Consider the following 25,567-nt stretch of genomic DNA (forward strand, 5'->3'; position numbering starts at 1 on the left):
AAAGAGAGCCTAGTCCTTCAGGACGACTCCAAAACGCCGTTCAGCGAGAACGTAGAAATGTTTGCTCTAAATCATAAAACAACGCTCGTCGCCTGCTCATCCTTTACTCATTGTCGCTGTCAGCACCAATCTGCATCTTGGCCGCCTTTGCGGGCGCCGACTTGGTCGCCGTGACCGGCTCGATCTTCGCTGGGGGGACACCAAGACCGTTTGAGTTGCGGAAGAACAGGACGCCCTTGCCCTCACCCTGAGCACCAACACTGGGCTCAACCCACTGGCACCAACGTGAAGCCTTCCAGATGGCCTTCAAGAACCCAATGGGGCCTTCCTTGACGTCAGAACGGTAGTGCTTGCCCATGACGACCTTGATGGCCTCGGTCGCCTCATCAGCGTGGTAGAAGGGAATGGTGGAGATGTAGTGGTGAAGAACATGGGTCTCGACAATGCCGTGGAGAAGAGTGCGTCCGATGAATCCGAATTCACGGTCAATGGTGGCAGCAGCGCCACGAGTGTAGGTCCAGGTCTCAGCATCGTAGTGAGGCAGGGAGGGGTCGGTGTGCTGCAGGAAGGTAATGGCAACGAGCCAGTGGTTGACCCAGAGGTAGGGGATGATGTACCAGACGAGCAGGTTGTTGAAACCATAGTTCTTGTAAACCCAGGTAAGGCCGGCGATGACGATAGCAAGACCAAGATCACTGAGCAGGATTAGATGCTCGTCCTTCTTCTCGAATAGAGGGCTGGAGGGATTGAAGTGGTTAACACCCCCAAACATGCCGTTCTTCTTGCCCTTGCCCTTGCCCTCTGGCTGGCGGTCATGGTTGTTGTGCCCGGTGACATTGGCCATGAGGTACATGGGCCATCCGCCAATCTGTTGACCGAAAGTGTGAATGAAGGTAGCAATCGGAGTCTCTTCAGTCAACTCGTGGAGCTCGTGAATGGCACGGCTGACGCGAGTGGCGTAAACCGCCCTCGTCTTGGGAATGAAGACCATGTCACGCTCCATGTTGCCGGTAGCCTTGTGGTGCTTGCCGTGGGAAATCTTCCAGGAGAAGTAGGGGACAAGGAGAAAGGAGTGGCAGATCCAGCCGACGGTGTCGTTGAGGATCTTGTAGGGAGAGAAGGCCTGGTGGCCGCACTCGTGGGCCAGAATCCACAGACCAGTACCGAAGAAACCCTGGAGGACGGTGTACAGAGTCCAGAGCAGTACACGAGCCGTCATCGAGGGCACCGTCTCAGGGGTCACGTATTTGTGGAATACGTAGAAGGTAGTGGCCAGCGAAGCGAGATCGCGGGCGACGTAGCCAAGACCACGAATGGCGGAGCGCTCAAAGCAGTGCTTGGGAATGGCATCGCGGATCTGCTTGATCGTGTAGTCGGGAATCTCAAACTCGTTGCCATACGTGTCCAGAAGGACACCGCGGGAGTTCTTGGCGGGCTCAGGGGTTTCGTCCATGGAAGAGAGGGAGGTGTTGGAGGCCGAGTTGACGGGCGAGTCGAACGGCGAATTGGCAACCGTCGAGGGAGCAGACTCGGTTGTCATGTTTCGCCTCAGCTGGGGCTGCTGAGGGCGGGCAGTGGTGGTAGCCATGTTGAGAAAAAAGTAGTGTTTGGTGAGAGCAGACGAGGTGTGGTAAGTGAGGTGGGAAAGGGGGTAGCCCGGGGGGGGTTGGTGGGGAGGGGTGGTGTCCGTAGTACAAGGAAGCTACGAACTGTTGGGATGCAAGCAGGCTGCAAGTAATGGGGGGGGGGCGGAGGGAGGGAAGGGAGAGAAGGCGACGGGTGCTTGCGAACAAGACGCAGAGCGGGTGCGCGAGAGGGAGGACAAGAGCAACACGCGCGGGTTGCAGCAGGTAGAAAGGCTCGGATGGAGCGAGGGAATTAGGTGAGCAATTGAGGCGAACTGTGTGTGGGACAGAGGCAGATTTTAAACAGCTGGACCCAAGGCGGTGTCGATGGACCCTGAGAATAGACTCTCTCTGGCAGCCAGGGGCAACTCGCCTCGACTGTCTGGAGCTGTGCAGCTCGCAACACTAACTACTAACACTTTGACTGATGATTCACTGGCTCTGCTCCACCCCGGATAATCTTCCCGTTGGCCCAGGTCCAGCTTTCCCCTTTGCCACCGCACCGTGTGAATGCGATGCGCATGGCCCACGAGGCATGAAACGTCGACCATGGCACAGGGGGATCCACAAAAGAACTGCGCACGACTGCGACCCTCTTGTCGAGCCTCTGTCAAGCTCCCGCCCGTACCTTCTTGGCCTGGGGGCTCAGAGTTTTTCAGCAGATCCCTTCCTCCGCTACCTTGGCGCATGGCTAGGGCAAGCAGACCGCCAGTCTGGCGTACCTCCATGATGATAGCGCGCCGTTTGGGCTCTCCAGATCCATGGCCCTCGCCTAGGAGTAGAGCGCGGCATCAGCAAACTATCTTGGAAAGCCAGCTAGGTACTGCCCACTGCCCAGTGCTGCCGGCCCGCGTTGAAGAGCATTGCCAAAGGCGGCCGAGAATACGTGTAGAGCAAGCACGGCACTGAAGTCGCCCGTTGAATGCGATGGTCGGCTTATCAGAAACAAGGGCATTGGACGTGGGCGGGGCCTGCAATTGCACCAGAAACCTTTGATCGTTCTCGTCGCCAACAAAAAATCAAAAAAAAAATAAAAGGAAGAAAATCGGGACCGTGGACTCACCATCGCTGCAGGGTCTCGGCTAGGTTTCCAGGGTCCGTTCAACCGCCCTTGATTCGCCGCAGCTGCGCCGAGGCCCATGAGTTGAGTGAGTTGAGTGGTTATCAGGCATGGTGAGGTGAGTATGTATGGTCTGCAATCACGGCCACTCTTCTCCCATGCACGCGCTCACAAACCCCCTACCCAAGTGCGCCCCGAGTAGCTGCAGAACATGGCCTGGCTCACCTTTCTGTGCGCAATCAGATAGCCAGGCCACGGCATGTGAAGTGAGGGCAGTCAATGACGACTCCCAACCAGACTCCAGGATCAAAGCCAATGCTTTAGGCGGGTAGTATGCCATACATATTGATGCACCATCGAGGCAGGCCACCCCACCCTCTGCTACCTAGCTCCTACTGGCCTACCCGACATCCCCCGAATGGCTCGGAGACGGCACGAAACCAATGCACGGCATCAAAGTGCAAGTCTGACGGAATACTTGCCATGCACATGCATGTTGGCCGTGGGAGAGTCTACTACGTCCTCTCTTGGTACCTACTCTTGATTGTTATCGAGTGGTTGTTGTCAGCATCGACGACCCTTGACCCGTCTTTCGAATCACCCCACACGCATTGTCCCTCGCAGCAGGGCGGGAAAGTCAGATGACGGTTACGAGTATAAAATGGGCAAAAATTATTCATGTACAAATTCCATGCCTCCAACGTTCTCATTCATATAACATGTCCTCGTCTGATTTTGCCTCCGACAACCAGCTAGGTACAACGGTCGTCGTTGATAGAAGCTTTGACTCCCTTCTCCAGACTTTCACATGCCAAAAGAACCACAACCACAGTGGATCACAAGCTCAAACGATCGCCCCTAGCATCTGATCACGGATCCTGCCAGGCATCGTGATCCAACTAAAATAGAGTAGCCCTGCAGTGTGCGGGGATCGCGACAAGGTTCCGCCAGCCAGCACCTCTGGGGTACGTCTCCAGTGTCATCTGCTCTTTTGAACAGTCCTCCAGGCCCAAGTTGCAAGAAGAGCAGCCACTCCCAATCTTCCGACTAGTGCCGTCGTCACAGCCTTTCTCACGAGCGGATAGTAGCCTTCCAAGAGCGAGTTTACCGCAGCACCTCGAGCGACCATCTTTGCACGTCCGATCTGTCCCCACTCCATTCCAACCCCCAGGCCGGCGATGCCGACTTCCCCAGGTTTCGCCTCGTACAATGCCCCTATGGCTTCACTGCCTATGCCGGGGAAGTCCTGCATCGGTACTTTGTCCAAGTCCTCGCCAGTGGTGGTTGAACATAGACTTGGTCTAGTTGTCGACATTTCCAGTGCTCTCTGTCTCCGGAAACGGTAGGACATTGCCCACATGACAAATCTCACATCCCAGTTCGTGAACGTAGGATAGGTCCACAGTTCTAGCGCGTTGTGTGGTGGGACGTGTTCTAGGAAATCACTCACAACACCTAGCGTCAGCCCCCACAGCAGAAGTGGTGGTTTCCCATCCTTGTGTCTGGCCCCAGGACCCATCAATGCCTCCTTCACACTGCCGAACAACCCTTCAGCTGGGGCAGCACCATCTGGTATGAAGCCTGGTGTAGTTGCGCAATGCGTAGAGTGTGATGGCACCAGCCGTATAGCAGCAAACATCATTTTCGAAAGCATGGCCTGCAGGAACCAACGCTTAATGCCCAGTTCAGACTTTGCTAAACGGGCGCTGACATCGGCGTATTCGTAGGTGCGAAGACTTGGCGAGAGGAGAGCTCGAATGGATACCCAATGCGACGACGCGACTTCGGTCGGTTGGAGTCGTTGTGCGGGATAGGCTGGGGATGTAAGGAGATATATGAATGGACAAAGTACCATCAATCTAGCGGTCTAGGGTCAGTATACAACAATGCTTTGCAAAGCACTGCAACGTACGGTATTTTTCCCCAGCTCGTGGTGACAATCCGCTGCGGCAGATTACCAACAACAATTGCATTGTCATGACCGAGATCAACGCCCACCTCTTCCAGAGCCTCTCGCGCAGCTGTCACTTCATCGTCCTCATCCTCGGGATCTCGCTTCCCACCTGGAAGCGCTACATGTCCATTCCACTTGTCGCCAACTCTCGCCGCTCTCTTTATGAACAGTATCTCTGGATCTCCATACTTCACCCAGTCTTGTTCGAAGAAGGCGTTCAGGTTCGTTTCGAAATCAGTCTTATGGCTAGAATCTGATGTTACCGAGGACTGCCGACGTTGTCGTGTGGACGAGTGGGCTAGAAGAGGCTTGTCTAGCGACTCCGGCCAGTGTGAATAACAAGGTTGTACGCGCAGGATAAGCGCAACTGAGGCGCGTTTAGGTACGTTTGGGGGACACGCGACTTCGGGGTAGGGATGGGCATTGAGCTCCAGTAGTACTGTCTTAAGATGAGTGATGATTTCGTTGGTGCTCGCCATAGTCTGTGAATGCTCAGGAAGTGCTCCAATGTCTGCAGGACGTAGTGTTAGTGCGACGCAGCAGGTACCGGTAGCCTCTAAAGGCTAGAGACGCGACCGGGGCTCGTGGTCCCACTCCTTGACATGTAGAAAATCGGATATAGCAAAGCAATTTGATTTACGTTGGCTTGATGTGGATTTAATGAAATTATGGGCTCAATGTAATGTTGCTTAGGCTTTTGGTCGTCTTGCGAGATGGATGAGGAAGAGCGAACCGAGGTGTATACAATCTTCAACATGATTCGCTTGCACTTCATGCGGAACGGGTTGTGACATGGCTGCGATCTTTGCGACGGTACGTTAAGAACCATGTACCGAATGATCACACACTGTGGAGGGTTTTTTTGGGAGTCTTCCAGTCTGCAATCGAGACATGACGGCGAATCCTTTGATGATGTTGGCAGAAGCTCGTTTAGCTACTCGGAGCTTTGGCCAATCGCCGCTGCCCGACAATACCGGTAGGGAAGGAGGGGCATGATGAGGTAGGCGGGGGCTGCGCTCTGGAGAAAAAAAAAGACTCTCACAAGTCGCACACGACTTGTTGTGATACCCAGGCACCCCTACTACTTCTCTTGTCTGTTTCATTCAATTAACGTGCTTGTCTCTACATCAGCCACTATGACAGGCCAAAAGACAGGTAAGATCTACTAAACATCAACATCTCACTTGTAAAACTGATTGCGACAGCCATCCTTTCCGTCTACGACAAGACAGGCCTTCTCGACCTGGCCAAAGGCCTTCACGAATGTGGCGTCCGACTTCTCGCATCTGGCGGTACCGCCAAGATGATCCGCCAGGCCAACTTCCCTGTTGAGGACGTCTCTGCTATCACAAAGGCCCCCGAGATGCTCGGTGGACGTGTCAAGACTCTTCATCCTGCGGTACATGGTGGGATCCTTGCGCGCAACCTCGATTCGGACGATTCAGACCTCTCCGCAAACAGCATCGACAAGATTGACTTTGTCGTCTGTAACCTATACCCTTTCTCTGAGACAGTCGCGCGGATCAACGTCACAATCCCAGAAGCAGTTGAGGAGATCGACATCGGTGGTGTAACTCTTCTCAGAGCTGCAGCAAAGAACCATGCGCGCGTCACAATCATTAGCGACCCAAACGACTATCACGACCTCCTGACCGAGCTCAAGAAAGATGGCGAGGTGTCCGAAAAGAGCAGGCAGCGCTATGCACTCAAAGCCTTCGAACAGACGTCATCATATGACAGTGCCATTGCAGACTTCTTCCGCAAGAAGTACGCAGGCGACGGCGATCAGTATTTAACTCTTCGATATGGCGCAAACCCTCACCAGAAGCCAGCAACTGTCTCTATGCAGGATAAGCCATTGCCCTTCAAGGTGCTTTGCGGCGCGCCAGGATACATCAACTTGTTGGATGCACTCAACGCTTGGCCATTGGTGCAAGAGCTGAGCAGGGCACTCGACTACCCGGCAGCGGCCAGTTTTAAGCATGTCTCGCCTGCTGGAGCCGCTATTGGTGTCCCACTCAGCGAAGAGGAGAGGAAAGTATACATGGTAGACGATATTGAGGGCATTGAGAACTCCGGGCTTGCACAAGCTTACGCTAGAGCACGTGGTGCGGACCGCATGTCTAGTTTTGGCGACATGATTGCGTTGTCGCATGAGGTCGATGTAAGTGATGCAAGTCCGTGATAGATGTAGTGAAGGGCCTCTGACAAGGTGCAGGTTCCCACCGCCAAAATCATCAGCCGAGAGGTCTCAGACGGTGTCATTGCTCCTGGATACACATTGGAAGCGCTGGAGATCCTCAGGAAGAAGAAAACCGGCAAGTACCTGGTACTTCAGATGGACCCCGAATACATCCCATCCACCGAAGAGGCTCGCACAGTATTTGGAATCACTTTGAAACAACATCGCAACGATGCCAAAATCGTTCCTGCAGACACTTTCAATAGCGTGATCGTTCCCAAGAACTCCGGCCCCCTGCCAGAGTCGGCGCAACGTGATTTGACCGTTGCGACGATTGCCCTCAAGTACACCCAGTCGAACAGTGTTTGCTACGCACTCAACGGCCAGATCATTGGTCTTGGTGCCGGTCAGCAATGTAAGCAGGATCATCATGTGGAATCTAGAAGTGGCTAACGATATCCAGCGCGCATCCACTGCACGCGTCTCGCTGGTGACAAGGCCGACAACTGGTGGATGCGCTTCCACTCTAAGACTCTTGGCCTCAAGTTCAAGAAGGGAACCAAGCGCCCCTCTAAATCTAACGCAATTGATCTTCTCTGTTCCGGCCTTGTCCCCGAGTCAGGCATTGAGCGGGATGACTTTGAAGCTCACTTTGAGGACGGTCAGGTACCACAGCCGTTCTCTGTAGAGGAGCGCAAGGACTGGCTATCGAAGCTGCAAGGTGTTGCAGTCAGCTCAGACGCTTTCTTCCCCTTCATCGACAATGTATTCAGGGCTCAGAGGAGTGGAGCCAAGTACATTGCTGCACCTACAGGTAGCCAAAACGATGGTGCGGTATTCGAAACTAGTGAGAAGTGCGGCATCACGTTCGTTGAGCAACATATTAGGCTATTTCATCACTAATGGAGGGATTGCTTCTGGAGCTAGAGCTGGCAGCCGCAGATGACTGATGAGATTTATGCGAAATGATCAACTCTGATGTTGTTTTGACGGCAGACCTTGAGTGGAGATTTGAAGGTTTTCACTGCTGCTCAACTAAAACTGAAAAGATACTTCAACCATATTCAATTCATTTTGTAAAATCATTGTTGTCATTGCCAGTTTGTAGCATTTGATCAAACCGAAGAGCTGTGGACGTTTCGCGTCGTCTTCGTGTTCGGGCGCGGTCGAAAGCGTTGCATTGGGCTCTGTGTATCTTAAGACCAGTCTTTGCAGGACGCACATGCTACTAGTAGATGAAATGGTTCGTCTTTCAAGCCCTCGAGTGAATGCACTTGTGCGTGATTCTCTTGTGCGCTGATTGCGTCTGTTGTTTGTGGATCACTACATTGTTGTATCTCGCAGATCTGTAGACAGGTGGTTGCCGCAGTCGCAGCCGATCAACAAAGCTATGCCTATCGAGGACTAGCGTTTTGTTCGTTCTTGCTCTAGAATCGCATTGCACTTCATCTTCACCTTTGCTTGTCTCCCGCCGCAATAGCAAATCAACGTCTAGCATTCTAATCGCCTTGGAACTCAGCTTCACTATACACTGTAATCATCGGGTTTCACAACTTCGCGACCATACCTGCAACAATGTCTGCTCAGCCAGAAAACCACCAGATGGAGGGCGTTCAGGACCCCACTACCAAGAGCAAGGGCAAGGGCAGGGCACAGGAGGGTGATGCCATGGAGGAATCCAATGATGATGACTCCAGCGATGAATCTGGCGCTGAAGACCAGGTAAGTTTCCTTGCCCTCGAACTATTCAATTTGGCGCAAAGTACTAACACACCGCTTTAGGCTGGTGAAGGTACACAGTACTCCTATGAACATGTACAACCCCCCACTGACATTGCAAAAGTCGAGGAGCCCGATGAGGATAACATGGAGGAGATCGAGACGGACAACATCCTCACGAGTCGTACACGCGGTAAGAACATCGACTTCGCCAAGGCCAATCAGGAGCTTGGCGACGACGACGAAGAAGACGATGACGAGGACTTTGTCGACCCTGATGATGAGATGAAGGACTAAGCTGTCGCAAATGGCGTTTGCTACGACTGTGGTATGTTCGATTTTGCTGCTCCGCCGCTCCAGTGGCATAGCAGTCGTTGACCGTGAGATTAGGACTCTCGTCGACGCAATCACGAAGGTCACACCGTGCGTATATTCGAGCTGGGATGATTGGAAATAAAAGCTTCTTCGCGAGCATTGGGTAACGATATGGCACATGACAAAACCGGAGTCACGGCGCGGTTGTTGCTGGATGAGAAACACGGCCCTGGAGTAGGAACTTCTGTGATGTTCCGCGCTCAGTTTGATTGGAGCGGCAGAGACCTTTTTCTTGGACCGGATAGGTTCGGATGGTTGAATATATTCAGTGAGCATTAGATGACGATGCAATGCAAATCTGGCTCTCCATCATCCACTCTTCTGTGCCGGTTCATGGGAGTGTGAAAAGATTTGATCTGATGTTTTGACGATTGTATTATGAGTTTGCTAACACGCATGTTGCCCAAGTTGTACTACCTTCGTGTCTAATGCTATATAGTATGGTGCTGGGAGGTTTCCATCTCAGTGGGGAGCGTCCTATCATTTTGTTGTTTTCTTTTTCTAGCATAGTGGGAATAGGATTTGTCAGACTAGCTTTGGAGCTGGAGCATGATTAGGCAGGTGGTCTGAGCCAGCAATATGTTGGTAGGTATGCTCTGGAAAAAGAGTGCTTCTATTGAGTTGGATGGCGGCAATGGCCAGGCAGTCGAGGCGATCAAGGTCGAGATACAGTAGTGGCAAGTAGGTAGTACTTCTGGGGCAACTGTCGGTCTCTACATAGCGCTCGGCTAGGCCAACCAGGATCAAGGCGAGATGAATTGGCCGTTGGCAATATGGGCCGTGTTCAAGCGTCTGGACAGATGGAAGGGAACGGGAGAGCGTGAGAGGGCGGGGGAGGGGGGCGTTGGAGAGGAAAGATGAGCGAGTTGAATCAAAGCGGAGGAAGAAAATGGCTTGAACGTGGACTGCATACGTGTCCCATTGCCATTGATGCATGCGCGTGGACGCGGGTTTCTGCTCTGGTGACGAGGAGAATGTACCGTCGAGGTGATTTCTCTTACCCCCATTTTTGCTCCTGATTGCTCGAAGCAGTATACATTAGGTACGCTGATGGAGTTTTGCGAGACGGTGTGACCACCAGCCTTCCCATGTCATGTTGTGCCTGGTCGACATGGGGACACAGGCGACGCTAAGGCCAAGAATGGATAGGGTCTTGACTCTTTCGAGGGTGGGAGTCGTTGAGGAAGGAAGGAACGGCCGGGGCAAGGTTGACTGCCCAGTGTGGAGGCGACATCGGCCTCGCTTAACGAGAGGCTGCGATGGGGGGGATACGATACTTGATGTATGTACCGTCCAGGTAATGTACCGGTGCGTGGCCAGCGGAGAAACGATAACCAGCTTTGTTCTCGTGACTCATGGAATCATCAAAGTCAAAGTGGCATCCCCGCTGAGGGAGTGGCAGTCCAGTCCAGTGCTGCTTGTTCAGTTGTCCCGGTCTGCTCCGAAAGGCACAGCGCCGTCGCGCTCTCGTCGCCTGCAAGTAGGGAGGCAAACGGACATCGCCTGCGAGCTAGAGCGATTGTACAGACGGTTATGTAACTCCAGACGGCACATGGCTAATGCGAATGCGCACTGGACTTGGACTGGTGGCCAAATGGCTTGCTTTGCTTCAGAGATGGGTCTACGTACACCTTGCTTGTCTACATCCTACCTCTACCTACCTGTGGGACTCCAAGTACCGTCTCTTCTGAACTAGGTGCCAGACAACAGAGTTGCTACTACTCTGTATGTGCCTGTGTACCTATGTAGTGGTAGTGGTAGTGTTAGTACCAAGTACCAAGCAGAGTACTGCCTACATACACCGAGACAGGGCATTGTTGGGGTAGAGGTTGCATGGGTGCTCCGCTGCAACCAACCCCCAGCCCGTGTTTTGGGATCTCCCGTCCAACGACCATCCTCGCCCTCGGTCCCTTTTGTGTGCTCTAGTGCATCTTCCGCCCCTTGGGGCTTGGGGGCAAGCGTCGTGGTGGAGCGATAAGCACCGAGATGACCCTCGAGAATTACGACAACGAAGGCCAGGTGGTACCGAGGGGAGGCCGCCGCGCCAATCAGCAGCCAGCCTATTCCAATGATGCGGCGTGGCCTGCAACGGCAATCTGCCCGGTGGGAGGCTTGGGGAGCGGAAAGCCAGCATGGATGGATCGAGGGTGGATGGGAGCATGGATGGATGGATCATGGATGATGCACGCCCACCAGGATTCGAGCCTTTCCCCTTCCAACATTGAAATCTTCCCACCTCGTCAATGCCGGTAACCGAAATCGGACCTTGGGTCTGGTGGGACCCCGGGCCAAGGGTCGTCCGCCTTGACCGCCTCTCGCTGCAGCCAATGTTCGTCTGCTTATGGTAATGACTGGGCAGAAAAAACCGTGGGGTAGGTATCCCAAAGGTTCAACTTGGTATTCCCGTATGCAAACATCATCATCATCATCATCATCATCATCATCATCATGCGGCATAGGCTGCTGCTGCTGCTGCTGCGCCTGCAAGGCCATGGTTCAGCATGCACCAGACACGGGTATATACGCACCTGAGCATTGATATCCCTACTACTGCTACTACTCCTGCTACTACTCCTACTCCTACTCTACAACACCCACTGGCGTCACAATTGGTTCCTGTCGTTGTGCTCCTTTGACACCGCCATCTGCTCATCCCGTTCCCAGCACAGTGTCGAGGGATGGGGAGGCGGGCGGGGGGGGGGGGCCACACATCCAGCTTGTATAATTGTATATATCGAATAGAGTAGTACCAAGACCACCTCCACGGCCACCAGATCCCAGTGTGAACAGGCAACATGGGCGGAGAACCCCCCCGGAGCCAACGTGGACGCCTCCACCGACGCGCTACCAGACCGGTAATTGGATACAGTCAAAGTGAAGGTGTCTAGCGCACACTCTGAAGAATATCCACCCCACCAGCAGCCCTCCGTCCTCTTATTCTTAAGCACGCCCTCTACATTTCCCGCGCCCGCCTTTTCCCTTCTCTACGCCTGCTCCTACCCACCTTCACATCTAACTAGCAGTTGCTTTTGGAACACCGTGAGTCTACCGCAAGGCCCTGTTCCACCCAGCTCTACCGCACGTAAGTCTGGCCTTGCTCCCCCCTTCTCCCACACTCCTCTGTGGTTTTTCTATCCAATCTGCCACACCACCATGTGCAGATGTTTTGCTTTTGGTACATGCCTGGGCCCTGTACGACTTCATTGGCGACCGCCTCACTCGAAGCAATCAGCAATGAGCATCACCCCGCGCCATCCCATTCGCTAGCTTTCTTATCAGCATGCCGGGACTACTAGCCATCACAGAATTCGACGGCCTGTAGTTGCGGGCGGGCGTTGCCGCGCTGACGAAGCCGCATCGTCGTGCTGCTGAAGCTGGGTGTGGTAGACGCTTGTTGAAATAATAGAGGCCATTCCCCGCTCGCGGCCATGGTCGCCCGCATGCACTCTGTTGCTTCGAGTTAGGCTGTTTGGCGTCCTAACACTTGTGTACCTGGACCATTGCCACCAAGTGCAAGCTCACAAACAACACGAAAATCACATTTGCTCCGACCCAACGGCTAATAGACAATCCCCCAGACTTCAGTACAAACAGAGCAGCTGCTCCCGATTCAGGCGTCGAGCAACCCCGCCAACGTCCATATCGATAACTGAACCCCCACCCCCACGCGAAAACACCCTACGAACCCAGAATTTCGGCCTTTTGCCGATATAATGGGTCGGGTCTCTTTCACCGAGGATACAAAATTGTCACAGGATACGCAGATCGAAGAGGAGCATACATCATCCGTGTTTGCTTATCAAGATGGCCCGGAGAACAAGTCCTGGGCGGGCGCGCTCCCCTTGAAGCAGGGTCTGTACGACCCTGAACTCGAAAAGGATGCTTGCGGTGTCGGTTTCGCCGCGTGAGTGATCCAACAGTTGAAATGCGTGCAATGACAAGAATTGACCCATGTACAGCCACATCAAGGGCAAAGCCAGTCATAAGATTGTCTCGGATGGTAAGGCGCAATGAGCCGTCTAGGGAACAAGAGAGGTAGCTAACAACAACATATAGCGAGGGCTTTGCTGTGTAACATGACCCATCGAGGTGCCGTGGGTTCAGACGCACGAGACGGTGACGGTGCAGGCGTAATGACCTCCATCCCCCACCGGTTCTTCCTCAAGGAATTCGAGCGCGAACAGGGCTACAAGCTACCCGCACTTGGCCAGTATGCCACCGGTAATTTGTTCTTCAAGCCGGACGCCACCATTCTGGAGGAGACGAAGATCATGTTTGAGGACGTTGCAGACCAGCTAGATCTGAGGGTACTCGGATGGCGAGTGGTCCCTCGTGATTCTACTTTGCTTGGGCCAGCAGCGCTTTCACGAGAGCCCATCATTTTGCAGCCCTTTGTGGTCTTGAAGACAGCCTACGGTGTAGGCCGAGAGCCAAACCCCGACTTCCAGCAAAAGTACGACAATGGGTACTTCGAGCGACAGCTGTATGTCATGCGAAAGCGGGCTACACACGTGATTGGACTTCACAACTGGTTTGTTAAGGAGACTACTGTGACCACTCTCACTTGACTGATTTTTCCCCTAGGTTCTACATCTGCTCGTTGTCCAACAAGAACATTGTGTACAAGGGACAACTATCTCCAGTCCAGGTCTACGAATACTACCATGATTTGGTCAACGTCGACTACGAGGGTCACTTCGCACTCGTGCACTCCCGATTCTCGACCAACACATTCCCCAGCTGGGATCGTGCTCAGCCATTACGGTGGGCCGCTCACAATGGCGAGATCAACACATTGCGCGGAAATAAAAACTGGATGCGGGCACGCGAGGGTGTCATGAAGTCCAACTTGTTCGGCGAAGATCTCGATATGATGTACCCTATTGTAGAGGATGGTGGATCCGACTCGGCCGCCTTTGACAACGTTCTGGAGCTGCTTACTATCAACGGTGTTCTCTCTCTCCCCGAGGCGGTCATGCTTATGGTACCTGAGGCATGGCAAGGAAATCATACCATGGACCCTGCCAAGCAGGCCTTTTACGAATGGGCAGCTTGCATGATGGAGCCCTGGGATGGCCCAGCACTGTTCACATTCTCTGATGGACGCTACTGTGGAGCCAACCTTGACAGAAACGGCCTCCGTCCTTGCCGTTACTACATCACAGACGATGATCGCATCGTGTGTGCTTCTGAAGTTGGCACAATCTCCATCGAGCCAGAGCGAGTGGTCCAAAAAGGTCGTCTCCAGCCTGGTAAGATGTTGCTCGTCGATACTGTCGCTGGACGAATTGTCGATGATGCCGAGCTGAAGCAGACTGTCGCTCAGCGCAACGACTTTCGGTCCTGGATCGAGAAGAACTTGCTCACTCTCCCCAAGGTCATGGAGCAGGTCGCTGCCAAGGGTGTCGACCTGTCCCTTACATTGGATGAGACAAAGCTGCAGGAAGACCCCCGCTTGCGAGCTTTTGGATATTCTCTGGAGCAGGTCAGCTTGCTTCTTGGTCCCATGGCCGCAGACTCAAAGGAAGCTCTTGGCTCAATGGGCAACGACGCTCCTCTTGCCTGTTTGGCAACACAGCCTCGTCTGCCATATGAGTACTTCCGTCAACTCTTTGCTCAGGTTACCAACCCTCCCATTGACCCTATCCGTGAGGCTATTGTCATGTCATTAGAGGCATATGTCGGTCCCCAGGGTAACCTTTTGGAGATGGATGAGTCTCAATGTGGTCGCATGCTTTTGCCGTCACCAGTGCTTTCTATTGAGGAGTTCAAGGCCTTGATCAACACGCAGACCTTGCACCCGGAGTGGACTGTGAAGAGAATCGACATCACTTTCCCCAAGAGTGAGGGTATTGAAGGCTACATGGCTGCCCTTGATCGCATCTGTGAAGAGGCTTCTGAGGGTATCAAAGCTGGTGACAATATCATCGTCCTCACTGATCGCGCCGCATCTGCCAGCCGCGTTGCTGTCTCTGCGTGCTTGGCTACCGGTATGGTACACCACCATCTTGTGCGTAACAAATGGCGATCCAACGCTGCTCTTGTCATCGAGACGGGGGAGGCCCGTGAGGTTCACCACATGTGTGTCCTCGTGGGTTATGGTGCTGATGCCATCTGCCCATACCTGGCCATTGAGTGTATTCTCAAGATGCACCGTGAAGGCCTCATCCGCAAGAAGCTCAGCCCTGAGCAGCTGGTCGACAACTACAAGCATTCTTGCGATGGCGGTATCCTGAAGGTCATGAGCAAGATGGGTATCTCAACTATTCAGTCCTACAAGGGTGCTCAAATCTTCGAAGCTCTTGGTCTGGATGACACTGTTGTGGATCGTTGCTTCACAGGAACTGCATCCCGTATTAAGGGCATGACCTTTGAGCTCATTGCCGAAGATGCCTTCGCTCTGCACGAAAAGGGTTACCCGTCCCGCCCCATCGTCGAGGTCCCTGGTCTCGTTGAGACCGGTGAGTACCACTGGCGTGACGGAGGCGAGCCTCACGTCAACGACCCCACTGCGATGGCTAACATCCAGGACGCCGTTCGCACCAAGAACGACAAGTCCTACGAGGCTTACTCCATTGCCGAGTATGAGCGCATCAAAGACTGCACACTCCGTGGTCTTCTCGACTTCAACTTTGACGATTGCACGCCTATTCCCATCGATCAAGTGGAGCCATGGACAGACATTGTGCGCCGCTTCGTTACAGGTGCCATGTCTTACGGTTCCATCTCTATGGAGTCACATTCCACACTTGCTGTTGCCATGAATCGTCTTGGCGGTAAGTCCAACACTGGTGAGGGTGGCGAGGATCCGGAGCGCAGTTTGCGCATGGAGAACGGCGACACCATGCGATCTGCCATCAAGCAAATCGCTTCTGGACGTTTCGGTGTCACCTCGAACTATCTCGCCGATGCTGATGAGCTTCAAATCAAGATGGCTCAGGGTGCTAAGCCTGGTGAGGGAGGTGAGCTGCCCGGCCACAAGGTCTCCGGCTCCATTGCTAAGACCCGTCACTCTACCCCTGGTGTCGGTCTCATTAGTCCTCCCCCTCACCACGATATCTACTCCATCGAAGATCTGAAGCAGCTCATCTACGATCTCAAGTGCTCCAACCCACGCGCCCGTGTCTCCGTCAAGCTCGTCTCCGAGACTGGTGTTGGAATCGTTGCTTCCGGTGTCGCCAAGGCCAAGGCTGACCATATTCTCATCTCTGGTCACGATGGTGGAACTGGTGCTTCCCGATGGACTGGTATCAAGTATGCTGGTCTTCCATGGGAGTTGGGCCTTGCAGAGACTCATCAGACTTTGGTGCTTAACGACCTCCGTGGCCGTGTCATTGTCCAGACTGACGGCCAACTCCGTACTGGACGCGATGTTGCCATCGCTTGTCTGCTTGGAGCTGAAGAATGGGGCTTTGCCACCACTCCGTTGATCGCCATGGGCTGCATCATGATGAGAAAGTGCCGTAAGTTGTACTAGGTCACCGTAGCAACAAGATAATGTATTAACAAGCAATAGACCTCAACACCTGTCCCGTCGGTATTGCGACCCAGGACCCGGAGCTTAGGAAGAAGTTCACCGGCACCCCCGAGCATGTCATCAACTTCTTTTACTACATCGCCAACGAGCTCCGTGCAATCATGGCCAAGTTGGGATACCGGACCATCAACGACATGGTCGGCCACTGCGAGAACCTCCGCATTCGCGACGATCTGCGCACGCGCAAAACTGAGAATATTGACTTGTCTTTGATCCTCACTCCGGCTCACACTCTTCGCCCCGGCGTTGCTACTTTCAACGTTCGCAAGCAAGACCACCGCCTCCACGTCCGCTTGGACAACAAGCTCGTTGCCGAATCCGAGCTCGCTCTCGAGAAGGGTCTTCCCGCCCGTATCGAGTGCGACGTCGTCAACACCGATCGTGCGCTGGGTGCCACGCTCTCTTACCACATCAGCAAGCGCTATGGCGAGGCTGGTCTACCGCAAGACACCATTCACGTCAACATTCGTGGTTCTGCCGGCCAGTCTTTCGGTGCCTACCTAGCTCCTGGTGTCACACTTGAGCTGGAGGGTGACGCCAACGACTATGTTGGTAAGGGTCTGTCTGGAGGTCGCCTGATCGTCTATCCTCCTCGCAATGCAGTCTATCGTGCCGAGGAGAATGTCTTGATCGGTAACGTCTGCCTGTACGGTGCTACTCGTGGTACTTGCTTCTTCCGTGGTATTGCTGCCGAGCGCTTCTGCGTTCGTAATTCTGGTGCTACGGCAGTTGTTGAGGGTGTCGGTGACCATGGCTGCGAGTACATGACTGGTGGTCGTGTTCTCGTTCTTGGCTCTACTGGTCGTAATTTTGCTGCTGGTATGTCTGGCGGTATTGCATACGTGCTTGACATCCACCAGGACTTCGAGCCCAAGGTCAACCAGGAGATGGTTGAGCTATCCGGCATCGAGGAGCCAGAAGAAATCGCGTTTGTCCGAGGTCTCATCGAGGACCACCATCACTACACTGGCTCGGAGCTCGCCGCCCGCATCCTGCTCGACTTCACACGCGCTCTGCCTCGCTTCGTCAAAGTCATGCCCGTCGACTACAAGCGTGTTCTCATGGAGGAGAAGGCCAAGGCCGCCGAGAAGAAGAAGTCGGAGTACCCTCTTCCTCTCCTCGCTGGCAACCCTGTTCGCGCAGCACACGAGCACAGTCGAAAGACTGAAGCTGATGCCGCAGCCAAGGACAAGAAGAAGAGTGACTTGCTTGATATTGAGGAGAGCGTCACTGATGCAAAGGCCGAGAAGAAGAAGGCTCTCGTTCTTGACAAGACACGCGGCTTCATGAAGTACCAGCGCCGTGCTGAGAAGTACCGCAACCCCAAGACACGAACTCGTGACTGGGCAGAACTTTCGCAACGTTTGAACGAGGACGAACTCAAATACCAGTCAGCTCGTTGCATGGACTGTGGTGTTCCTTTCTGCCAGTCCGATACAGGTTGCCCGATCTCGAACGTGATCCCACGCTGGAATGAGCTCGTCTTTCAAGTAAGCATACTTTTACATACTTCTTAGCTGTATCTAACTTTTTAATTTCTAGGGTCAGTGGCGCGACGCTTTGAACCGCCTTCTGATGACAAACAACTTTCCTGAATTCACCGGTCGTGTGTGCCCTGCACCTTGTGAGGGTGCCTGTGTTCTAGGCATCAACGAGGACCCTGTCGGTATCAAGTCTATCGAGTGCGCCATCATCGACCGAGGTTTCGAGAAGGGCTGGATGGTCCCGACACCTCCCCAAATCCGCTCTGGCAAGACTGTTGCTATTATCGGATCTGGTCCTGCTGGTCTTGCTTGCGCAGATCAGCTCAACAAGGCGGGCCATACAGTCACTGTCTTCGAGCGTGCTGATCGCTGTGGCGGTCTTCTGATGTATGGTATACCCAACATGAAGCTCGACAAGAAGGTTGTCCAACGCCGTGTGGATTTTATGGCTGCCGAGGGAATCCAGTTCAAGACTGGCGTCACTGTTGGCGAGGAAGGGCAGACAAATCTGGAGAAGCTGCGCAGTGAGTATGACGCAGTAGTCTTCGCCACCGGTGCCACCGTTGCTCGTGATTTGCCAATTCCTAATCGCAACCTGGACGGCATCCACTTCGCCATGCAATTTTTGCACAAGAACACAAAGTCGCTCCTGGACTCTGAGTTGGCGGATGAAGCTTACATCTCTGCTAAGGACAAGCATGTTGTTGTTATTGGTGGAGGTGATACAGGCAACGACTGTATTGGTACCTCTGTTCGACATGGCGCCAAGTCAGTCGTCAACTTCGAGTTGTTGCCTCAGCCACCGGCAGAGCGTGCCCGTGATAACCCATGGCCACAGTGGCCTCGCATTTTCCGTACCGATTATGGACACAGCGAGGTCAAAACTCACATGGGCAAGGATCCTCGTGAGTACTGTGTCATGTCCAAAGACTTCGTCGACGATGGAAGTGGGAAAGTGAAGGGCATCAACACTGTTCGCGTCGAATGGACCAAGTCCGCTAGTGGTGGCTGGGATATGAAACATATCGAAGGCAGCGAGCAATTCTTCCCAGCTGACCTCGTCCTCCTGTCTATGGGTTTCCTTGGCCCCGAGCAGCGCGTCATGAGCGACATCGTTGAACTGGACGGTCGTAAGAACATCAAGACTCCGCCGGGACACTACAACACCAATCTATCAGGGGTCTTCGCTGCTGGCGATTGCCGTCGTGGTCAGTCCCTCATTGTCTGGGGTATCAACGAAGGTCGCCAGTGTGCCCGAGATGTTGACTCCTTCTTGACTGGATACGGCACTTCGCTTCCAGTCACTGGTGGCATCGTCAAGCGCCCCCAATATGACGCCTTGAACGCTGCTATCGGCGCGCCCGGACCCAAGATTGCGGTCTCCGCATAGATGCTTGTCACAGTGACTTGATGCATATACGGCGATAAAAGAGGGATTATGATAGACATTTTTTGAGGAAAGCTTGATGGGTACAGGATTCCGGCAAGAGAATGGACTTTATAGGCGTTTGACTTTTGCTGCATAGGTGTTTTCTCATTCACTTGCAAGATACCTCTTTTCAGTATGTGGAGTCGTGTGGGAGGCATTTGCAGTGTTCAGTGTTTTGGCATGTTTTTTTTCTTCGCATGCAATTTGTGTATATTTACGAATGATGTGTTGTTCCGTGTGAAATCAATCGGATGCCAAGGTCCGCACTCCTGAGAATGTCAAGGCCATCGAGGCCATCAATGGTGATTCAAGCTGTTCAATGACAACAAAATGCCTACCATGTGTACGGCAGTGCGTGAAATCGAGAAGAGTAAGCAGATGAAGATTGTCGCTTATAATCAGTAGAATTGTAGGCAACAAACCTCTTTCGATTGCACCTCCGACCAAATCATGGCTGTGGTAGCTTGGAGACTTACCCCCTGTCACGTGATTTCTAACAAATGGAAAACCGCTGGATTCATGGGTTTTCACGGTGTGATCGAGCTGGGCTTTAAGAGAGAGCACTTCTGTCAAGTGGGATGATTCTTCTTCACTGCATACATGACGAGCTACGCCGGACTCTAGATCCTCGCCTCAGTGATTTGATTCTGAAGTTCTTTCATATACCGGTACGTGCATTGTCTATCTGCATAAATATTTGCATAGATATTTGCATAGGTCTTAATATAACTTACTTGACATCTTATGCCCTGAAGAATGGGTAGAGAGAAAACAATTGTGAGCATGCGGACAAGTCAAGAGGCGAAACTTCATGATAACTGCACAACATATCTCTTCAACCAAGCCGTGTATTGCGTATTTTGGCTTAAGGTATAGTATGAAGTACAGTATCAATAACTTTACTGAAATGTGACCAAAATCGTTACCCTCGGATGGGATTAGCAGTTGGCCACCACTCCGCCAAAAACCCACAGGGCGTTGGAAATAGGCACCATACAAAGCTAGCGCAGGTGACGTCACCCGCCTTCACTTCCCAACATCGATCACACGCATCACACACGCACCCTAAGGATCTGCAGCACTTCGGGTCATTGGAGTATGCATCTATAGCAACCTTTACGTGAAGATGTACCTACGCGTAGGCTGGCATCGCGCCGGCGCTCGTCCACTGCGGGGTCAGACAAGGTAGACTTTTTCGGCGAATGGCCAACCACGTCCCTCGAGAAATACACCATTTAACACAAGACAGAATCGGGATCTTGAGATTGAGTTCTCTCTATGGATCCTCGGCGACTGGCTCTTCGACACCATGGAGTCTATCAGCTCGTCATAGTTCTTTGCAAGCCGGTGAAGACAAGGCTGGACACATCAGCGCAGGTCCCAATGAAGGCATCCTCTTCTTTAACAATGTGTTTCCCATCCAAATACGCAAGATCATGGGCCTCTCGATCCCTAAGGTCTTGGACAGGCTGATTAGTCCCACCATGTCAGGGACAGATCCGACCACCGTCATCCAGAGGCTGAATACCAAACGCAACCTGCAGGTCACCGCTACCGAAGTCCTTCCACGCATGAGAGAGGGTGGAGCATTTGTCAAATTTACGCACGACGCAAGCACTTCGCCCTCAGAGGTTGAAAGAGCATTGCAAGAGTACTTGAGAGATGAACCGGTCAAGCCATGGTGGAGCCCTTGGCGTCGCATGCGTGCAAAGGCAGTCAAAGGACGGCCATGGGTAGAGGATTTGATGCGCCTTCCATCAACAAGATTAAGAGTCGAGTTCATATCTGGGGAGCCGGGTGCGCCACCTACTGACGCTGTTGAGCTTAGTCAGGAAGAGCTTTTCCAATTCTTCAGACCGTATGGCAAGTTGGGCGACATCGTAATGCAGCCTCCGGATTCAAAAGTTCTGCCCAAATTTGCTTATCTGGATTATACAAGTCTCGGCAAAGCTATCATGGCGAAGAACTGTATGCATGGGTTTCTAGTGTCGGAAGCCGAGGGCGGTGGCAAGAAAGGGACGATTTTGAGGCTCAAGTACGAGCAGAAGATTAAGCCGAAATACGTTCGAGACTGGATCTTCGGCCACCCCAGAATCATCATTCCGATTGTGGCTGCTCTGATAGCTGGTACTGTCGCCATCGTATTCGACCCGTAAGGTTTTGGGTTCGCTCTGCAATGCTTGGCTAACAGTAAGACAGCATCCGTACATTCTTCGTCAAGGCTCATATCACAAGAAACTTTCACATTGAAGATAACAAATGGTACCAGTGGATCAAAGGCTATGCAACCAACATCATTCACGGCGGTAGACACGACGACGACGATGGCAGCAGTGTCATCTGGGACGACCGCAAGGGGAATATTGAGCAAATCCAGACATGGCTTATGGAAACCGCCGATACCTTCATCATTGTACAGGGTCCTCGTGGCTCGGGCAAGCGGGAACTCGTGGTCGACCAGGCCCTGCAGGACAAGAAGCTCAAGCTTGTTCTAGACTGCAAGCCCATCCAGGAAGCGCGAGGTGAGAGTGCGACCATCAATGCCGCTGCACTTTCTGTTGGCTATAGACCCGTGTTCTCTTGGATGAATAGTATCAGCGGTATGATCGATATGGCTGCACAAGGTGCGACTGGCGTGAAGACAGGATTCTCTGAGACCCTGGACTCACAGCTCAGCAAAATCTGGAACACGACGACATCGGCTTTGAGGCAGATCGCATTGGAAACAAGACAGAAAAACGACAAAGATGCCCATCTGGGTGATGACGAGTGGCTTGAAGCGCATCCTGAACGCAGACCTATTGTGGTAATCGACAACTTTCTGCACAAGAGTCAAGAGGGCGGTATTGTCTACGACAAGATTGCAGAATGGGCTGCACGTCTTACGACGACCAATGTAGCTCATGTCATCTTCCTGACGAACGATGTCGCTTTCAGCAAATCGCTCTCCAAAGCCATGCCCGACCGCGTCTTCCGACAGATTTCACTTTCCGATTGCAGTCCAGAGGTAGCCAAACGTTTCGTCGTGACACACTTGGATGCAGATGTCGAAGATGAGCCCATGCCCAGGGATGGATCGCGCAAGAGGCTCCCCTCTGAGCACCGAACAGATCTCGACGAGCTTGACACATGTATCGATCTGCTCGGTGGACGACTCACAGACCTAGAATTCCTAGCGAGAAGGATCAAGACTGGTGAGACACCGACCAAGGCGGTCCGTGAAATCATCGACCAGTCAGCCTCTGAGATTCTTAAGATGTATATCTTTGGCGCAGATGATGAGGGCAGCAACCGCCAATGGAACGCCGAACAGGCGTGGCTACTTATCAAGACACTTGCCGAGAAAGAGAGCCTGCGATACAACGAGGTACTCTTGGATGACATATTGAAGGCTGGAGGCGAATCTGTTCTTCGCGCTCTTGAGCAAGCCGAGCTCATCTCGATTGAATCGGGTCCAAACGGAAGGCCGTCGGCCATTAGGCCCGGCAAACCCGTCTACCTTTCTGCCTTTAGGAGGCTGACAGAGGACAGAGTGCTAAAGAGTCGTCTGGATCTTGCCGTTTTGACTAATTTGTCCAAGATTGAGAATGCGACGATTGACAAGTGCGAGAATGAGTTGTTGCTGCTGAGCAGGCTGAAGACACAGCCGGTGCAGACGACGGGACGGATCAATTATCTTTTGACGAAGATGATGACTAGCCAGAACAAGGTGGAGAAGTACGAGCTGGAGATGAAGGGACTGAAGCAGGTACTTGGAGATGAATACTAGATTTAGAGTCTTTGATGTGATGTATGGCCACTGACGAGATGTGAGAGGTGGGATGTATAGGCCCAGGTTAGGCTACGCGTACTTTTGGTCCACCCAGCGTACATTCAAAACTCTTCAGGCGCAAAAACATAAAGGGCGAGTATATGCAGTAGTATTGGTGATGCGATGCAGTTTGCTTGCCGAACTTTGTTCCCAAGACACGAGCAAGCCACCACCGAGGTCGGGCGGGTGTGGTTGATGAAATTAAATCCGTCCAACCGAAGCTTAGGCCGGCCTGCCAACCAACGGACGGCATCGCCTTGGAACCGGAACCTCAGCCAGATCTCCATTTCTATCGCAGCTTTTTCCCTTCTGCCTTGAATTGCGACACCACCACCCGCCGCCTCTTCGTCTTTGCCCATTTTTTTTATTCAAAGAACCGCCCTTCCCGCCTTCCCCTGTTCCCCACGCCCTGCTGTTGCCGCTGATTGCATTTGCTGCCGAGGCACAGACGCTCCATTCCCCGCGCAAATGGCTCCTCTTACCGACACGGTCGTCGATGACCTGAAGAGCACTGTCTCGAGACTGGAGCAGCGCATCGCCGAACTGGAGAACAGGCTGAGCGGTCATGGAGCGAGCGCGCCGGCGTCGACGGAGAGCGTGCGCATGATTTTGATGGGGCCTCCGGGTGCTGGTAGGTGGTCCTATGGAGGGGGAAGCAGGCGTATACCGGTAGTGGCATGATGGAGGGCACCAATTGGCTTACACACGACTATAGGCAAAGGCACGCAGGCACCGCGAATCAAGGAGAAGTTCTGCGCCTGCCATTTGGTACGTTTTCTTGGATCCTGCTGCTCTCCAGACTCCTCTCTACCAGACAGACAGACAGCAACAGACATGCTGACTGCCCCATCAAGGCCACTGGAGACATGCTGCGCGCCCAGGTCGCGGCCAAGACGACGCTCGGCCGGGAAGCGAAGAAGATTATGGATGCGGGTGGCCTGGTCAGCGACGAGATCATGGTCAACATGATCAGGACTGAGCTCGAGAACAACGAGGAGTGCAGGAAGGGGTGCGTCCTTTTCCTTCCTGTTTCCCACCCCCATCTCCATTTCTACCCTAGACGCTCTCAACCAGCATACTACAGCATACTAACACCCCCCGTCTCCCAGCTTCATCCTCGATGGCTTCCCCCGCACAGTCACTCAAGCCGAGAAACTCGACGGCATGCTCGAAGCCACCAACAAGCCCCTCCAGCACGCCGTCGAACTGCAAATCGATGATGGCCTGCTCGTCTCGCGTATCACTGGGCGCCTCGTCCACCCCGCCTCCGGTCGCTCCTACCACAAGATCTTCAACCCACCCAAGGCACCCATGACCGACGATGTCACCGGCGAGCCCCTCATTCAGCGCTCAGACGACAACGAGGACACTCTCAAGAAGCGTCTGTCGACTTACCACGCCCAGACGGCGCCCGTCGTAGCTTACTACCAGAAGACGGGTATCTGGAAACCTATTGATGCGAGCCAAGATCCTGGACAGGTGTGGAAGAGCTTATTGAAGATTTTTGACGACAAGGCCATGGTTGCTGGACGGTCGGGGAGCTTGTTGAACAAGATTGGGCTTAAGAACTAGAGCGTCATGTGTGTGGGTTCTACATCTACACCTATATCTAGTCTCGGAAGAGCTTAACATGGGATAAATGGGACACATACGACAGGCTCGCGCCGGAAACAACGAATCCGCTCGCTTTTTACGCGGATCCTGCTCGACGGGTCATCATCATGCTCTGGAGCTTTACGTCCAAAAAGTGTCGAACCTTGAATCGCTACTTGTTTTCGGTATGGAAGGAATGGGATTGCACCTAGGTAATGGATGGCGGGCTCCCAATTTTGTACTTGTACACATGCATTAGGGTCGGGCAAGAGTGATGGGCGAGGGGCGGCTTGTAGTCTTTTGCCCATATGTTCAATGACAAGGACACTTCTTACGCAAGCATGTCTTCGCACCATCTTGAATAGAGCGGTAGCGTGACGACTGAAAAAGGGCAGTATGGGTTGACGTTCGCAGTGTCCAAAGTCTGTCGTGAAGCCCATGTGGTACAACTCAACAATCTGAGGACCAAAGTTCGATTTAGCCCTTTGCACATATGCATTTAAATCTCCCAACATGTCCCATGTGGATGCCATGTGGCAGAGACACTGACTGTCTAATGCTGACATTGTACCCGCAGGTCATCGACTGCTATATGTGTAGGCTGCGTAGCGTACCCTGTTACAACAAACGTGGTAACAACGTGAGCCAGACCTCGGCGTTAGCGCAACCCCAAGTTTACCTCCGAAACTCTTCCCACACTAACCTTTGGCGTTCACGAAAGAAAGCTGGCCCCAGCTATCGAGGACGGCAACAAAGGGGCACAACTTATTTCTGCCGTGATTGCAAATCGGACACCAA

At 53.1% G+C, this 25,567-nt stretch overlaps 11 protein-coding genes across 11 annotated transcripts; 6 read left to right on the forward strand and 5 right to left on the reverse strand.

Annotated features, from left to right (window-relative positions):
* Positions 1-103: 103 nt before the first annotated feature.
* On the reverse strand, positions 104-1,588 carry FAH12 (Oleate hydroxylase fah12; the record flags this gene model as incomplete). Its single annotated transcript, XM_003840225.2, has 1 exon — positions 104-1,588. One exon carries the CDS (start codon positions 1,586-1,588, stop codon positions 104-106), a length of 1,485 nt encoding a protein of 494 aa, XP_003840273.2.
* Positions 1,589-1,924: 336 nt separating this feature from the next.
* IAQ61_008255 (uncharacterized protein) lies at positions 1,925-2,353 on the reverse strand (the record flags this gene model as incomplete). The annotated part of the gene is made up of 1 exon (XM_066097921.1): positions 1,925-2,353. One exon carries the CDS (start codon positions 2,351-2,353, stop codon positions 1,925-1,927), a length of 429 nt encoding a protein of 142 aa, XP_065952418.1.
* Positions 2,354-3,664: 1,311 nt separating this feature from the next.
* Positions 3,665-5,118, reverse strand: IAQ61_008256 (uncharacterized protein; the record flags this gene model as incomplete). Its single annotated transcript, XM_003840224.2, has 2 exons — positions 3,665-4,544; positions 4,598-5,118. The coding sequence occupies 2 exons, from the start codon at positions 5,116-5,118 to the stop codon at positions 3,665-3,667; spliced, it is 1,401 nt and encodes a 466-aa protein (XP_003840272.2).
* A 417-nt stretch (positions 5,119-5,535) lies between these two features.
* On the forward strand, positions 5,536-8,072 carry ADE17 (bifunctional phosphoribosylaminoimidazolecarboxamide formyltransferase/IMP cyclohydrolase). The gene is made up of 4 exons (XM_066097922.1): positions 5,536-5,794; positions 5,845-6,803; positions 6,858-7,236; positions 7,285-8,072. Exons 1-4 carry the CDS (start codon positions 5,776-5,778, stop codon positions 7,722-7,724), a joined length of 1,797 nt encoding a protein of 598 aa, XP_065952419.1. The 5' UTR covers positions 5,536-5,775; the 3' UTR covers positions 7,725-8,072.
* Positions 8,073-8,396: 324 nt separating this feature from the next.
* On the forward strand, positions 8,397-8,837 carry CHZ1 (Histone H2A.Z-specific chaperone; the record flags this gene model as incomplete). The annotated part of the gene is made up of 2 exons (XM_066097923.1): positions 8,397-8,543; positions 8,604-8,837. 2 exons carry the CDS (start codon positions 8,397-8,399, stop codon positions 8,835-8,837), a joined length of 381 nt encoding a protein of 126 aa, XP_065952420.1.
* Positions 8,838-11,710: 2,873 nt separating this feature from the next.
* Positions 11,711-12,564, forward strand: IAQ61_008259 (uncharacterized protein; the record flags this gene model as incomplete). The annotated part of the gene is made up of 3 exons (XM_066097924.1): positions 11,711-11,770; positions 11,835-11,997; positions 12,494-12,564. 3 exons carry the CDS (start codon positions 11,711-11,713, stop codon positions 12,562-12,564), a joined length of 294 nt encoding a protein of 97 aa, XP_065952421.1.
* A 64-nt stretch (positions 12,565-12,628) lies between these two features.
* GLT1 (glutamate synthase [NADH]) lies at positions 12,629-19,326 on the forward strand (the record flags this gene model as incomplete). The annotated part of the gene is made up of 6 exons (XM_003840220.1): positions 12,629-12,819; positions 12,875-12,915; positions 12,972-13,446; positions 13,500-16,378; positions 16,432-17,942; positions 17,995-19,326. The coding sequence occupies 6 exons, from the start codon at positions 12,629-12,631 to the stop codon at positions 19,324-19,326; spliced, it is 6,429 nt and encodes a 2,142-aa protein (XP_003840268.1).
* An 818-nt stretch (positions 19,327-20,144) lies between these two features.
* Positions 20,145-23,134, forward strand: YME2 (mitochondrial escape protein 2; the record flags this gene model as incomplete). The annotated part of the gene is made up of 2 exons (XM_003840219.2): positions 20,145-21,517; positions 21,565-23,134. The coding sequence occupies exons 1-2, from the start codon at positions 20,568-20,570 to the stop codon at positions 23,132-23,134; spliced, it is 2,520 nt and encodes an 839-aa protein (XP_003840267.2). The 5' UTR covers positions 20,145-20,567.
* A 104-nt stretch (positions 23,135-23,238) lies between these two features.
* IAQ61_008262 (uncharacterized protein) lies at positions 23,239-23,535 on the reverse strand (the record flags this gene model as incomplete). The annotated part of the gene is made up of 1 exon (XM_066097925.1): positions 23,239-23,535. The coding sequence occupies one exon, from the start codon at positions 23,533-23,535 to the stop codon at positions 23,239-23,241; it is 297 nt and encodes a 98-aa protein (XP_065952422.1).
* Positions 23,536-23,644: 109 nt separating this feature from the next.
* On the forward strand, positions 23,645-24,748 carry ADK1 (adenylate kinase; the record flags this gene model as incomplete). The annotated part of the gene is made up of 4 exons (XM_003840218.1): positions 23,645-23,807; positions 23,892-23,944; positions 24,031-24,185; positions 24,286-24,748. 4 exons carry the CDS (start codon positions 23,645-23,647, stop codon positions 24,746-24,748), a joined length of 834 nt encoding a protein of 277 aa, XP_003840266.1.
* A 53-nt stretch (positions 24,749-24,801) lies between these two features.
* IAQ61_008264 (uncharacterized protein) lies at positions 24,802-25,302 on the reverse strand (the record flags this gene model as incomplete). The annotated part of the gene is made up of 1 exon (XM_066097926.1): positions 24,802-25,302. One exon carries the CDS (start codon positions 25,300-25,302, stop codon positions 24,802-24,804), a length of 501 nt encoding a protein of 166 aa, XP_065952423.1.
* Positions 25,303-25,567: the final 265 nt, after the last annotated feature.

Source organism: Plenodomus lingam (assembly GCF_022343315.1).
Source record: "Plenodomus lingam strain CAN1 chromosome Unknown contig_3, whole genome shotgun sequence".
Classification (NCBI taxonomy): domain Eukaryota; kingdom Fungi; phylum Ascomycota; class Dothideomycetes; order Pleosporales; family Leptosphaeriaceae; genus Plenodomus; species Plenodomus lingam.

What these genes read in the sequence shown, in the direction of transcription:
- ADE17 (XM_066097922.1), top strand. An exon ending in CGTTGTCGCATGAGGTCGAT is followed by an intron (nt 6,804 to 6,857) that starts GTAAGTGATGCA and finishes GACAAGGTGCAG; the next exon opens with GTTCCCACCGCCAAAATCAT. An exon ending in TCTTGGTGCCGGTCAGCAAT is followed by an intron (nt 7,237 to 7,284) that starts GTAAGCAGGATC and finishes AACGATATCCAG; the next exon opens with CGCGCATCCACTGCACGCGT.